This window comes from Gorilla gorilla, chromosome 4 (genome assembly GCF_029281585.2).
Source record: "Gorilla gorilla gorilla isolate KB3781 chromosome 4, NHGRI_mGorGor1-v2.1_pri, whole genome shotgun sequence".
Classification (NCBI taxonomy): Eukaryota; Metazoa; Chordata; class Mammalia; order Primates; family Hominidae; genus Gorilla; species Gorilla gorilla.
The window spans coordinates 141,782,250-141,797,555 of NC_073228.2; the positions used below are offsets into that span (position 1 = coordinate 141,782,250).

Below are 15,306 nucleotides of genomic sequence, written 5' to 3' on the forward strand. Positions count from 1 at the left end.
TGTTATATTCTAGAACAGTGTGAAGCTCACTTACAGCTCAGCCAATTCCTCTAGAAACTAAGCTAGACTTGCCATGGTTTGCAGTTCAAAGGCAATCACAAGAACTTAAATCATGACTGAATCTACTGAATTTGTGATTTTGTTTTAACCAAATAGGTTTCTAATTCTTCAGGATTTTTCAGTCTGTTATGCTCAAAGGAATAAGAATAGTCTCTAGAGGTTACCTGCTTAATTCTCATAGTTAATGTAAATTTGACAGCCCGGTAGTCCCAGCTGCTGGGAGAGGTTGAGCTGGGGATCCCTTAAGATCAGGAGTTTGAGGCCAGACTGGGAAATATAGTGAGACTCCATCTCTAAAAAAAAAAAAAAAAAAAAAAAATTATGTAAATTTGAATACCTATATATGGGTGTTTTTCCTCTAATAATTTCAATTTCAGATAATCTGTTACTTTAGAAAGCATAATTTTGTGAACAGCTGAGAGTCCCAGTACAGGAAAGCCCAAATCCTTTTGTTAAAACTATTCTAAAGCTTTTTTTCCTCTCGGGCTTCTAGTTCACTGGCTGTCAGCCTTTTGCGAGGCCTCTCCTGTTCCTCTCATCGATGGTAGTTTTTGACCCTCACTACTGTGTGGCCGTTTTGCTTTTTATCTACACATAAAACAGCATTTATCGACAGCAGTCTACATCTCTTTCAGGGAAATAACAAAAGTGGCTTTATCTTTTACTTTTAAAAGTGGTTAGTGGTTTTCTTTGCAGGTTTCCCTGGGGCCTTTGGACTGGATTCCATTTTATTTTCCTTTTTATCAACACGAGAATCCGTCCTGGTCTTACATCCTGGAGGGCTTTTGGCTGCCTTAATTTACAGCCAAATTAGTTTGGCCTTTTCTATAGCTGGTTTACCAACCTTCTCATCTTTGCAAAGCTTCTGGGTCAGATGTGGGTCTGGGCCCCAGGACTCCTGTGTCGGCCTGCCCTTTCACATAATCACTGCAGAGTTTTTCATCTATTTTTACATCAGGGGGGCAGGGGAGTGGAAGCTACTTCCAGCAACAGCTCTCGGTTAATAACCAGTTTCTGCAAGTAGCAGCAGCAGCAGCAGCGTGGGGTCACGGTTAGGAATTTGGGCTTGGGCATCAAACAGACTTGGCCCCAACTTCCAGTGAATTATTTCATTTCTCAGCTTCTCGGTTTCAGGCCTAAAATGAGGACAAAAATACCTACCTTTCATGGAGGTGGATGTGGAGACTAACAAGGCGATAAATGTTAAAGGTATTCGAGAGAGAGAAGCCCGTGATAATGAATGACTACGATTTTTAAGCCCACAGCCAGGTTATTCCCAGAAGTTGGCCCTCCGCACCAGACCCCCGCAGCCCGCAGCCCGCCTCGGGCGAAAGGCCTCCCGGGCTCCTGCGGCGCAGCCGCGCTGACGACTTGTCGAGTAGCTCGCCGCCCTGGAGGAGCTGGGGGCTCGCGCAGGCGTCAGAGCCGGGCAGCGCGCGCCGCAAGACTAGCGCGCAAGCGCCGCGGCCTCAGGCGAACGAACGGGCGGTGTAGTGCAGGTCCGCCATGGCTGAGGCGTCACGGTGGCACCGAGGCGGTGAGGGGTCCTCTTAAGGAGTGGGAGGGACAGGGGCGATTTGGCAGTTCCAGACACCCTGAAAGGAACTCTGCGACCCCAAATTAGTTTGAGAGATGTGACTGCCGACACCTTTAGCCCTCACAGCCTCCCCTGGGGAAGCGGAGAGGGACGGATGGTCCCATTGCACAGACGGGAAAACTGAAGCCCTGAGCGAGGTGGCGCTCGCCTCTTGCCGGAGGCTCGAGCTGGGCGTTGTCACCTGCTGTCGAGTGACCGTCGCTAGGCCGGTCTCTAAAGTCCTTGGTTGATCTGGGGAGTCGTGACCTTGACAGAATTCAAGCCGGGGTGTTTTCCCCCCGTCCAGCAGAAACCAGCCTTCCCAAGAAGCTGTATTGAGGGTGGAGAAAACGGTTAGGACAGATGAGAGGTTTTACTTGTTTCGTATTTTGCTTTTTCATCTTAAGACTGGCGAGAAGACATCATGATATAAAATCTGTTAGTGGCCGGGCGCAGTGGCTCACGCCTGTAATCCCAACACTTTGGGAGGCCGAGGCGGGCGGATCACAAGGTCAAGAGATCGAGACCATCCTGGCCAACATGGTGAAACCCCATCTCTACTAAAAATACGAAAATTAGCCGGGCGTGGTGGCGCGCGCCTGTAGTCCCAGCTACTCGGGAGGCTGAGGCAGGAGAATCGCTTGAACCCGGGAGGCGGAGGTTGCAGTGAGCCGAGATCGCGTCACTGAACTGGATCCAGCCTGGCGACAGAGCTAGACTCCGTCTCAAAAAAAAAATCTATTATTAATAGTATATAGTAGAAAAATTATCCCTGCCTCGTAAAACTAAGAATTGAAAAATGGCCAGAAGCTATTGTAGCTTTCCTCCCCGCAGTGTAAGGACTAAAAGTGGCTGTGGTTTTTCCATTGTTGTCACTTATAAATTACATAATAATGTAAAGAAAAATTTTGTCTTATATCTCACAGGGGCTTCGAAACATAAGTTGCATTACAGAAAGGAAGTAGAAATTACAACCACACTTCAGGAATTGTTACTCTACTTTATTTTTTTAATAAACCTATGTATATGTAAGTACACAGATATAAAGATGCTGTTTGTTTGAACTAAGAAGTTAAAATGTGGAGATGAAAAATAAAACATACAAACTTCAAAACCACAGGCTGTCAGGCTACTAAAACTCAAAATACAGTGACACGTTTAAACATAATTTTAAATTCATTTGGATTCATTGCATTTAGAAATTGACTATTTTCAGTTCTTAAGGGGCAAAATTTTACATCGCAAATGTAAGAAGCTTCCATAGCCAATACTGATTGAATTAGAATTATTCCTTTCATTTGGCAGTTCTGTCTTGAACATAATTCATCCCTTGGGTTGGCAACTGCAATTTGATTTTGTTTAGAGTCATATAGACACATCAGCTGAGTTTCATAAATCAAAGTACAAATGAGGCCAAAGTTCATCTTGGTGTCTGCCGTTAGCTTGGTTCTTTTCACTGACCTATTGCAGTTAAAAAAATATGTTTGTGCTGAGTCAATGCAAATAATTAAGGAGGACTGGGAAAACATCTCAACCTGCATTCCTCCTACCTGTGGGTCAATAGCATTGGCTTAATATGCAAAGAGGAGTATTAAAGAGCATTTGTCGATGGCACCCAACATAACAGTAGATGAAAGCTCACTGGCAGCATTTATCTCATGTTGGTATGTGCTACACACTGGCAATTGTATAGCAATTAAGTAATTAATTGGTGTTGTAGGGGTGAGTTTGAGTCTGCTCTTGATTGAAAAGACAACTATAAAATTAGCCAGGTGTGGTGGCACACCCCTGTAGTCCTAGCTACTGAGAAGGCTGAGGTGGAGTATTGCTTGAGCACAGGAGGTCGAGGCTGCAGTGAACTGTGATTGCAACAACTGCACTTCAGCCTGGGTGACAGGCTGAGACCCTGTCCCAAGGAAAAAAAAAAAAAGATAACTGTAGGCAACTTTATAAATTAAGATATCTTAGACTGCTTTATAAAAGCTTGGTTATGAAAACTACATGCTTACTACAGAACATTTGGAAAATGTAAAAATGTAAGTAAAAAGATCATTTATAATCCCATTATCCAGAGATTTTTAAAGAACACTTTTTTTAATATAATACAGCAACCTGAATCTCCATTTATAATGTGATTTTTTTTCCTTTTTTTTTTTTTTTTTTTTGAGACAGTCTCGCTCTGTCACCAAGGCTGGAGTACAGTGGCTCACTGCAACCTCCACCTCCTGAGTTCAAGCGATTCTCCTGCCTCAGCCTCCGGAGTAGCTGGGATTACAGGCCTGTGCCACCACGCCCGGCTAATTTTGTATTTTTTTAGTAGAGACGGGGGTTTCACCATGTTGGTCAGGCTGGTCTCAAACTCCTGATCTCAGGTGATCCACCCACCTCAGCCTCCCAAAGTTCTGGGATTATGGGTGCAACACCACGCCCTGCCACTAGTTAATATTTTTAAAAACTCATCGTGTGCCAAAACACAGTTTAAAATGTTCTGTGTGCATCATCTCACTTCTCACAACAAAACTAGGGGATAAGAGATACTATCCCTGTGATGGGACTCACACCCTTATCTGTCTGAATTCAAAGTCCATGTAACCTTAACCACTCACCATACTATATTGCCTTACTCTCATGTAGAGAAAAAGTCAACTTGCAGAATACTGTGTATAATGTGTCCTCATTTTTGTAAAGATGAAATTATTTTCTTTATAAATGTGTATGCATGAAGAACATTTGCCAAACTCATTCTAGAAACCACATCCTACTTTTTATATTTCTAGTTTAGATTTTTTAAATTATTACTTTTATAATTAGATAAAATAATAAAGTTTAATTTTCAAAATTGAGAAACAATATAACATTTTTAATCCTGATAAGCTGAGTTTTTAAATGTAAATTATTAAACAAAAAATTATTCTCCTTAGTGACTTTTGGGATGGTAAACCCACATATGTATTACTTAAACAAGGTTATGTCATCTCTATTTTTGGACACTTCTGTGCCTGGTGAAGAAAGAACCAACTTTAAGTCCATTCGCAGCATAACTGATTTTTGGAAGGTAAAGTATCTTGTGACTGTGGATGAAGTAGATTTAGGTAGTCCATGAACCCTTGGCATACATAGTGGGCACTCAATGAATATCTTTTGAAGAAATGAATAAAAATAAATGTCATTTCTTTAAACTATTAGAAACAACCAACCAGTAAGTGTTTTTGAGAGCCTGTGTTCTCAGTTTGATACTGTTCTTGTAATTTTTTAAAAAATTTTTTTGGCCAGGCACGGTGGCTCACGCCTGTAATCCCAGTACTTTGGGAGGCCAAGGTGGGTGGATCACCTGAGGTCAGGAGTTCAAGACCAGCCTGACCAACTTGGTGAAACCTTGTCTCTACTAAAAAATACAAACATTAGCCGGGCATGGTGACAGCCACCTGTAATCCCGGGAGGTGGAGGTTGCAGTGCGCCAAGATCATGCCATTGCACTCCAGCCTGGGCAACAGAGCTAGGCTCCATCTCAAAAAAAAATTTTTTTTTTATTTTTTTAGACATTCTCATTTCATTTGTTAAATAGAAGACTTGCATGTACTATGTGAGGGTTAGGATCTAGTCTATAGTTGTGTATAGTGAAATTTACTCTTAAAAATTTCTTTAATTGCCCAGAAAGTGTAATATATGTGGTTTTGGCATAAAACCTTTACTGTTTATATGTGTTACAGTAAGGTACAGTATATAATAAAATGTACATATAAGAATATAATTTCATGGTGTTTTTACTTACGTAAGGGAATCATTCCTTCAGCAGTGGAATAGACTTGCTTTTTCCATTACATTTAACATAGCAACATGCTCACATTATGAGGAAAGAACAGTTAAGGGGACAGCAGTTTCAGCTATCCCAGGTCTCAAAACCTGGCATATGCACATTGGGGCATATAAGGACAAGGCAGAGAAGGCTTCCAGTGGTGATGACAGTTTGGTTGCATTTTGAAGCATGAATCAGGGATGGGTATTTTAGGAAGAAGGAACAATATGTTCTATAAGTAATTCTACATGTGGAGCTATGTTTGGTATTGTGAGCATATGGAAGATGAGGTGGAAAAGGCCAAATTATGAATTGGACAGAGTTCATATCATGAATGCTGTGCAGGAATTTGAAACTTATCAAGGAGACAGGGTCATTTCCTGGAAGAGGGCAAGTGTGAGATGAGGGCTAAATGATCCTAGACGGTTGGTTTAGGCTAGGTGAAATAGGAAACAATAATAAAAGAGGTGGAGGTCACCTTGCCACTTTGTTATTGTGTTTTCTGAAGCATGTATGTGGCCAATGGCAGAGAAGACAAAGGGAGGAAGTAAATGAACCCTGGGCTTGGGTTCATCTTAGAACGATCAGCAAGGGCCAGAGCCAGGAGTAGCAGGCACCATGGCCAGAGTCGGGGAGGAGGGTTGGGAGGAGGGATACAGACAACTTTGGAGTGAAATCATGATGTGTGGCTATGACCAGCTCTGATACTCATGTATTGGAAGAAAATTTTCGATTTACTCATATAAGGAGAGAAGGGCTATGGGATTCCATAAGTTAATGCTTGTAAAGTGCTTAGAGCAGTGCCTAGTACACAGTACGTGCCTAATGAGTGTTAACCATCCACAGTAGCTTCATTAGCATTACCATTACCATTAATGGTAGCTTGGTCAATAGTTTGATTTTCATACTCAAAATCTCTTATGCATAATGTTATGAATGTAGATTCTATTGACATTAAAATATTTTTCCCATGACATTTGTTTTTCTCTGTGGAGTTTATGGAAGGACCCCTTTTGGAAGGTCTGTACTGGGATTCATGGTACAATAACCACCAGCTGTATAATTTAAAGAACAGCAGTCGCATCTACTATGAAAATATACTTCTAGGAGTTCCCAGAGTTCGTCAACTAAAAGTCCGCAACAACACATGCAAAGTCTATTCATCTTTTCAGTCTTTGATGAGTGAATGTTATGGCAAATATACTTCTGCAAATGAAGACCTCTCTAATTTTGGCCTTCAAATTAATACTGAGTAAGTAGCATAAAATTATACTGTAACTTTTTCTAGCATTTACTGTTGTATCTTTTAGATATGTGTCTTCCAAGTAACACCAGCTGGGTCCTGGAAGGGTAAGGAAACTGTTTCAACAATAGTAAAAAAGGAAGATGTGGAGATAGCAGTGTTTAGAAAAGGAAGGGTGAACCTATTATTTTTTGTTTACTTTAGGATGCAAAGTGTTTTCTTTTTTCTGACTTTGGTATATGAACTGCTTAGTCATATTGGACACAGGGCAAAGCATCCATTTTTGCTTCTAAAATGGTCAATTAATCTGCTTTTCTGGCTGTGGCTAGATGCCCACAACACATCCCCAAGACAATCTGGGATCCTTAGTGGGTGTCTTAGGTGTGCTCTGTCACTTTCCTCCTCTCTCATTCTGGCTTCCTTCAGTGATTTTTTTCTGTTGCTGCCCCTACTAAAATGGGGCAGTTATGCTCTACAGGGACTGCATCTGATGATGCTTTACAAAGATGCTATGGCCATTGTGTTTCAAAGTGACTGAGGCTAGTGCTGGTGTAGACTCATGTGTACACTTTATATTGAAAATGTGAGGCCAGACATGGTGGCTCACACCTGTAATCCCAGCACTTTGGGAAGCCCAGGAAGGAGGATTGCTTGATGGCAGGAGTTTGAGACTAGTCTGGGCAACATACTGAGACCTAGTCTCTATAGAAAATTTAAAAATTAGCCAGGTGTGGTGGGGCTTGCTTACCTGTAGTCCAAGATACTCGGGAGGCTGATCCAGGAGGATCACTTGAGCCCAGGAGGTTGAAGCTGCAGCAAGCTATGATCACACCACTGCACTCCAGCCTGGGCAACAGAGGGAGACCTTGTCCCTAAAAAAAAAAAAAAGGAAGGAAATGTGAAAACACAGTGCCACTGGCACTGCCTCTCCTTGACACAGAAGCTGCTGGTATCAGTGCAGTGCACACTTTGTGCTTTTAGAGCCTTATGAAAACCATTGGCTCACACCTGTAATCCTAGCACTTTGAGAGGCTGAGGCAGGTGGATTATTTGAGTTCAGGAGTTTGAGACCAGACTGGCCAACATGGTGAAACCCCATCTCTACTAAAAATACAAAAATTAGGCAGGTGTGGTAGCAAGCACCTGTAGTCCCAGCTACTCAGGAGATTAAGGCACAAGAATCACTTGAACCCAGAAGGCAAAGGTTGTGGTGAACTGAGATCATGCCACTGCGCTCTGGCCTGGACGGTAGTGTGAGACACAGTCTCAAAAAAAAAAAAAAAAAAAAAAAAAGGCCAAGTGTGGTGGCTCACACCTGTAATCCCAGCACTTTGGGAGGCCGAGGCGGGCGGATCACCTGAGGTCAGGAGTTCAAGACCAGCCTGGCCAACATGGTGAAACCCCATCTCTACTAAAAATACAAAAATTAGCCAGGCATGGTGGCACATGCCTGTAATCCCAGCTACTTGGGAGGGTGAGACAGGAAAATCGCTTGAACCCAGGAGGCAGAGGTTGCATTGAGCCAAGATCGGACCACTACACTCCAGCCTGGGCAATAAAGAGCAAAACTCCTTCTCAAAAAAAAAAAAAAATTATAGGGAGAAGAGAATAAACATTTTTTGTAATTTGATATTTATTAAAGTGATACAAATATCTACAAAGGCCTACCCTTTCCTACTCATAATTTCTACTCTCCAGAAGCAGCTACTTTTAACTCTTTTATAGTTGTTTCTTCTGGTATATACTTTGTCTTTCTAAATTACATCCTCATACTGCTACCTTATACTTGATTTTACAGTTGTGTTTTGGTTTTGGTTTTTTCGTTAGGGGCAGGATCTCACTCTCTTTCTCAGGCTGGAGTGCGGTGGTGTAATCATTGTTCACTGCAGCTTCAAACTCCTGACTCAGGCAATCCTCCTGCCTCAGTCTGCTGAGTAGCAGCTAGGACTACAGGAATACACCACCACACCCGACTAGTTTTTTCATTTTTTGTAGAAACAGGGTCTTTCTATGTTACCCAGGCTGGTCTCAAATTCCCGGTCTCAAGTAATCCTCCTGCCTTGATCTCCCGAAGAGCTGGAATTACAGGTGTGAGCCACTGCGCCTGGCCTGTATTGTTTTTCTGTCTTGGAAGGTGATCCGTCATATAGCTCTCTTATGCTACCCCTCTACACACACTCTTCCTGTTCCTCTTAGCATCTCAATATAGTTATATCATAATTATTGTCAATCATTAGTCAATGTTTATATTATAAATATGAATAGTGATTATATTTCCTTTCTTGAACAACCTGTCTTGAACTCCCAGGATTAATCATTGCTGGGTTTTTTTTTTTTAACTTGTTTCTTCTTTGTATGAGTTTGTAGTGTTCCTGAGGACTTGTATGATTCTTATAAATCGAATACATTCATAAGTATGATGATACATTATTATTATTATTATTATTATTATTATTATTATTATTGAGACAGGGTCTTGCTCTGTTGCCCAAGCTGGAGTTCAGTGAAGATCATAGCTCACTGCATTCTTGACCTCCGGGGCTCAAGCAATCCTCCTGCCTCAGCCTCCCAAGTAGCTGGGACTACAGGCACATGCCACCACACCCAGATAATTTTTGTGTTTTCTGCAGAAATGGGATATCACCATGTTGCCCAGGCTGGTCTCAAACTCCTGGGCTCAAGCAGTTCACCCGCCTCGGCCTCCCAAAGTGCTGGAATTACAGGTGTGCACTATCACACCCAGCCCATTCTCTTAACTATTACAGTACTATTCACTTTCTTTCAACCCCAAATTACAAGATAAAGCAATTATTTACACCTTTTAAATTGGAATCCTAAGACTAATCTTTTAAGTATTTTAATATTCCAAATTCTCATAACAAGTACAAATACTTTATTAAATACCAAAATTAACACTATCAATTAGGTTTATTTTATAATCTCTATACTGGAATTGTGAATTAATATCTGTTAATCCTCAACAATGAAAAAAGAATCAATTTGTGCTTGTCTAAAATGTAAAATTCACTAATTAAAAACAAAAAATTGGAAGCTAGGAGAGATCTGGTGTAACAGATCTTCCTGTTTCCACTTAATAGTCATGTGTGGAAAACACTCAAAAATACAACTACAGAAGTTTCATTAAAACATAGGTACTTTTTCCTAGTGGTGTCTCTTTCCCTCCCTGCTGAAACATAGTGTTATTAGTAGAACAGGTTTAAGCAGTGCATCTTTGAATAACCTTTCAAATCTGTTTTTGGGGAACTGAATAGAAAGACTGAAATGAGGAATCAAAGCTTTCTTTTTTTGGATATCCTGTAATTAAGTTAAAAAATAAAAAGAAGAAATTAAAAAAAAAATTTTTTTTTTTTTTTTTTTGAGACAGAGTCTCACTCTGTCACCCAGGCTGGAGTGCAGTAGTGCAGTCTTGGCTCACTGCAGCCCCCGCCTCCTGGGTTCAAGAGATTCTCATGCTTAAGCCTCCCAAATAGGTGGGATAACAGGCATGCGCCACCACGCCCAGCTAATTTTTGTATTTTTAGTAGAGATGGGGTTTCACCATGTTGGCCAGGCTGGTCTCAAACTCCTGGCCTCAAGTAATCCGCCCACCTCAGTCTCCCAAAGTGCTGGGATTACAGGCATGAGCCATTGCACGGGGTCCAAAATTTAGTTATACACAGTTTACTTTGATTTTATGTACTTTCATTAAAATATCTAGGTAACAACATGGACATTGTAACAAAGTTTTTATTGAGCATTTATAAACAATATGTTACATTTACAAGACAGATTATGAAGCACCTTTTTTACCCATTTCTGAGCCAAAACTCTTGATAGTTTTGTCCTACTCAAAAACTAAACATCTCATAACAGAAACAACCTGTTGAAAAACAACAGTCGTCATTTTCTAGATTCTAAGCTCCCTGAGACAACAGATGGATTTTTTTTTAGAGATGGGATCTCACTATGTGACCTATGCTACAGTGCAGGGACTATTCACAGGCACCATCATCGACACTGCAGCCTCAAACTCCTGGCCTCAAGCAGTCCTCTCATCTCAGCCTCCTGGGTAGCTGGGACTACAGGCATATGCTACCACAGCTAACAGATGGATTTTTTTTTTTTTTTCTGAGACAGGGTCTTACTTGGTCACCCGGGCTGGAGTGCTGGAGTGCAGTAGTGCAATCATAGCTCAGTGCAGCCTTGAACTCCGGGGCTCAAGCAGTTCTGCTTCAGACTCCTGAATAACGAGGACTACAGGCATGTGCTGCCATGCCCAGCTAATTTTTGAAAAGTTATGGATTTTTGAAAAATTATCTCATAGCACCTAGTCCAGTGGTGTTGCCCACCATATGCATTAAAAAGTAAAAACTACATTGAATCTTAATTAAATCGTAATCCTTTAATCCTTAATGCATTGTCTTGCTTTAAAATTACTAGAATACTTATGAATTTACTACTGCTTTTTAAAAAACTACTACTTTTGTTTTGGTTTTTTGTTTGTTTTTGGTTTTGTTTTTGTTTTGAGACAAGGTCTGGCTCTTTTGCCTGGGCTGGAGTGCAGTGGCATGATCACAGCTCACTGCAGCTCAACCTCCCGGGCCCAAACAATCCTCCTACCTCAGTCTCCTGAGCAGGTGGGACTACAGGCACATGCCACCATGCCTGGCTAGTTTTTGTATTTTTTGTAGAGATAGGGTTTCACCACATTGCCCAGGCTGGTCTCGAACTCCTGGGCTCAAGGGATCCGCCTACCTCGGCCTCCCAAAGTGTTGGGATTACAGGCATGAGCCAGCGCACTCGGCCAAAAAACTACTACTTTTGAACCAAAGATCGATTTAAATTCTTAGAATACTTCTCAGTTGGGCTTTGTCATTTCACCATTATTCTTTTTATGTGTAACAGATGGAGATATTCTACTTCTAATACCAACTCCCCTTGGCACTGGGGATTTCTTGGTGTTTACCGAAATGGGGGATACATTTTCACTTTATCGAAATCGAAATCTGAAACCAAAAACAAGTTCATTGACCTTCGACTGAACAGCTGGATCACAAGAGGGACTAGAGTTATTTTTATTGATTTTTCCTTATATAATGCTAATGTAAATCTATTTTGTATTATCAGGTGAGTGACTCAAAACTTTTTTTCATAGACAGTGGTCAATGGCCTACAAAACTTCTTTATTAGTACAGTTGACCCTTGAACCACATGAGTTTGAACTGCACAGGTCCATTTAGATATGGATTTTTTTCAGTAAATATATTGGAAAATGTTTTGAACCTTTGTGACAATTTGAAAAAACTCCCAGACAAACCGTGTAACCTAGAAATACTGAAAAAAAATTAAGAAAAAGTTAGGCATGTCATGAATGCATAAAATACCTGTAGATACTCATCTATTTTATTGTTTACTATCACAAAGTATACACAAATCTATTATAAGAAGTTAAAATTTGCCAAAACTTATGCACATAAACATATGGCACCATTTGCAGTCAAGAAAAATGTAAACAAAAGATGTAGTACTATATCATAACTGCATAAAATTAGAGTACATACTGTACTAGTGTAAGAATTTTGTAGCCATCTCCTGTTGCTATTGCAGTGAACTCTAGTGTCATGAGTATCCATTTAAAGTGTCGTGTGATGCTCACCATCTTCACATAAGCAGTTTGTCTCTCCAGTAAATTGTGTATCTCAGTAAAAAAGTGATCTCTTATAGTTCTCGTGTGTTTTTTATCGTATTTAGTGCAATATCATGAACCTTTAGTAACACCATGGGACCCACACAAAGTGCCACTAGTGATACTGGGGGTGCTCCCACAAAGTAGAGAAATATCATGACATTAAAAGAGAAAGTTGAATTACTTGATATGTATCATAAATTGATGTCTGCAGCTGCAGTTGCCCACGATTTCAAGATAAATGAATCCAGAGACTAAGGACCATTGCCCTGGAAGCAGGGGGAAGGAAAGGAAATTCATGAAGCCATCACTGCAGCTATGCCAGCAGGTGTGAAAACCTTGCCCTTTTTGCAAAATACCTTTTTATCTCATTGAAAATGCAGCTTCTATGTGAAATTCATGAAGCCATTGCTGCAGCTCTGCCAGCAGATGTGAAAATCTTGCACTTTTTGCAAAATACCTTTTTATCTCATTGAAAATGCAGCTTCTGTGGGAATGCAGGATTGCTGTAAGAAAGGCATACCTTTAGATTCTAATACGATTTTTAAAAAGCAAAGTCAGCCAGGCACGGTGGCTCACGCCTGTAATCCCAACACTTTGGGAGGCCGAGGTGGGAGAATCACCTGAGGTCAGGAGTTTGAGATCAGCCTGACCAACATGGAGGAACCCCATCTCTAATAAAAATACAAAATTAGCCGGGCGTGGTGGCACAGCCTGTAATCCCAGCTACTCAGAAGGCTGAGCTGGGAGAATCGCTTGAACCTGGGAGGCGGAGGTTGTGGTGAGCCGAGATAGCGCCATTGCACTTCAGCCTGGGCAACAAAAGCAAAACTGCGTCTCAAAAAAAAAAAGAAAGAAAGAAAGAAAGAAAGAAAGAAAGAAAAGTCATCATGTGACAACTGGTAAAAGGAAAGTGAAGGATCTAAAGTTGGAGAATTTAATGCCAGCAAAGGTTGGTTTGATACTTTTAGAAAGAGGTTTCACTTTCAAAAATGTCAAGATAGCAGAAGTAGCTTTTGCCAAGCAAGTGGCAGCAGACAATATAGCAGACGTCATTATGAAAATCATTGAGGAGAAAGGATATCTGCCTGAACAGGCTTTTAATGCAGACAATAGTGCCCTATTCTGGAAAAAAAAATGCCACAAAGAACATTGATTAATAAGGAAGAGAAACAAGCAGAAGGATTTAAGGCAGGAAGGAATAGGCTTACTCTACTGTTTTGTGCAAATGAAGTCAGGTTTATTATCAGGACTACCCTTATCTATAAAATTGCTAACCCCCCTAACCTTGAAGGGAAAAGATAAACACCAGCTTCCAGTCTTTTGGTTGTACAACAAGAAGGCCTGGACAATGAGAACTCTTTTTCTACAATGGTTCCATTGATGCTTTTTCCAGTGGTTTACTTATCCCCAAACACAACATCTCTAATTCAGCCTCTAGATCAGGGGATCATGAGGACTTTTAAGGCTCATAACACACAGTACTCTTTAGAAAGGATTGTCGACACTGTAGAAGAGAACCCCAACAGAGAGAACACCATGAAAGTGTGGAAGGATTGCATTATTGAAGATGCCATCATCGTTATTAAAAACCGTGAAACCATCAAACCTGAAACAACAAATACCCGCTGGAGAAAACTGTTCAGATGTGCATGACTTCACAGGATTTATGACAGAGTCAATCAGAGAAATCATGAAAGAGATGTGGATATGGGAAAAAAAAAAAAAGTGGGAGGGTGAAGGGTTTCAGGATACTGATCTTGGAGAAATCAAGAGCTAATGGACACCACACCAGAGGAATTAACTTTCCAAATCAGTGCCAGATAATGAGAAGGAAAACAGAGAAACAGAACAGAAAACAAATGGACATTAGACATCTGGAGAAGGGTTCCGATTATTCAGGACTGCTTTTGACTTCTTTTATGACATGGACCCTTCAATGATATAGACACAGAAACTAAAGCAAAGGGTTGAAGGAATGGTACTGTGTAAAACGTTTTTAGAAAAATGAAAAAAAAAGTCAGAAAAATTACTATGTAAAATCTGTAAAGTTTCACTGAATGCACTCGCCTCTCCTGCCTCTCTTTCTACCTCCTCCACCTCTTCCGCTCTGCCACCCAGAGACAGCAAGACCCTCCCTTTCTCTTCCCCTCCTCCTCCTCAGCCTACTCAGTATGAAGGCAACTAGGATAAAGACCATTATGAAGACCCATTTAGTGTATAGTAAACATATCTTCTCTTCCCTGTGATTTTTTTTTAGTCTGAGTCTCACTCTGTTGCCCAGGCTGGAGTGCAGTGAGTTTGGCCTGGCATAAATCAATTAGCACGGTCCATGTTAGGGAGGTGACCTAAGGTAACCCAATTAGACTAATGGGAATAATTTTTTTTTCTCTGGTTGGTGCTATCTCTTTACTGACATCAGTGACATATAATCACAGTTGCTGCTTGTACACAGACATCTTGGGGAAGCGTAAGATACTAAGCTAACACAAAGGAGGGCAAAACTGAAGCCATCTCAAAGAAATGGAGCTAGATCTGTTAACTTACCACAAATGGTGTCTGCTGTATCTCTGAAACTGCTGCTATGTGACAGAAATAAATTTCTTTGTTGTTTAAACCAATTTAAGTTGGGGTTTTTGGTTACAACCAAAAGCCTCCTAAATGATTCAGAGGTAAAGAGCTGAGGCCCTAGTTGGGTCTTGTATCTAGCTTTTCCTAGGTAACAAACCACCTCCAAGTGTAGTGGCTTACAATAAATATTTCTCATGTGTTTACAGAGTTCAGTTGATCCAGCTGGGCTTGACTGATCTCTGTTAGGCTTGCCAATATAGCTGCCATTTGGCAGGACCCACACATGTGTCTTTGAGTTGGTTCTGCTCTACATGTATCTTATCCTTCTTCTGGGTCCAAGTTAGCCCAGGCATGTCTTTCTCATGGCAGTTGTA

At 40.9% G+C, this 15,306-nt stretch overlaps 2 protein-coding genes across 13 annotated transcripts in view; one reads left to right on the forward strand and one right to left on the reverse strand.

Annotated features, from left to right (window-relative positions):
• Positions 1 to 1,459, reverse strand: part of KLHL3 (kelch like family member 3) — a 276,374-nt gene extending 274,915 nt beyond the window's left edge. Inside the window, exons 1-2 of one of the 2 annotated variants that reach the window (XM_055389111.2) lie at positions 1,222 to 1,459; positions 225 to 353 (exon numbers count right to left, since the gene is read on the reverse strand). The gene's annotated coding sequence lies outside the window, so the exon portion shown is untranslated. The remainder of the gene's footprint in view (positions 1 to 224; positions 354 to 1,221) is intronic. The other variant, XM_004042559.5, reaches the window with a different exon arrangement.
• Positions 1,460 to 1,531: 72 nt separating this feature from the next.
• The window catches only part of PKD2L2 (polycystin 2 like 2, transient receptor potential cation channel), a 53,342-nt gene continuing 39,567 nt past the window's right edge, over positions 1,532 to 15,306 (forward strand). For 6 of the 11 annotated variants that reach the window (XM_055389107.1, XM_055389104.1, XM_055389105.1 and 3 more), the window contains exons 1-4: positions 2,436 to 2,664; positions 4,558 to 4,691; positions 6,428 to 6,684; positions 11,581 to 11,802. In XM_055389107.1, the coding sequence (XP_055245082.1) occupies positions 2,436 to 2,664; positions 4,558 to 4,691; positions 6,428 to 6,684; positions 11,581 to 11,802 (842 nt within the window). Of the gene's footprint in view, positions 1,598 to 2,435; positions 2,665 to 4,557; positions 4,692 to 6,427; positions 6,685 to 11,580; positions 11,803 to 15,306 lie in introns of those variants that run through there. The other 5 variants (XM_004042568.3, XM_055389108.2, XM_019027027.3 and 2 more) reach the window with 3 other exon arrangements.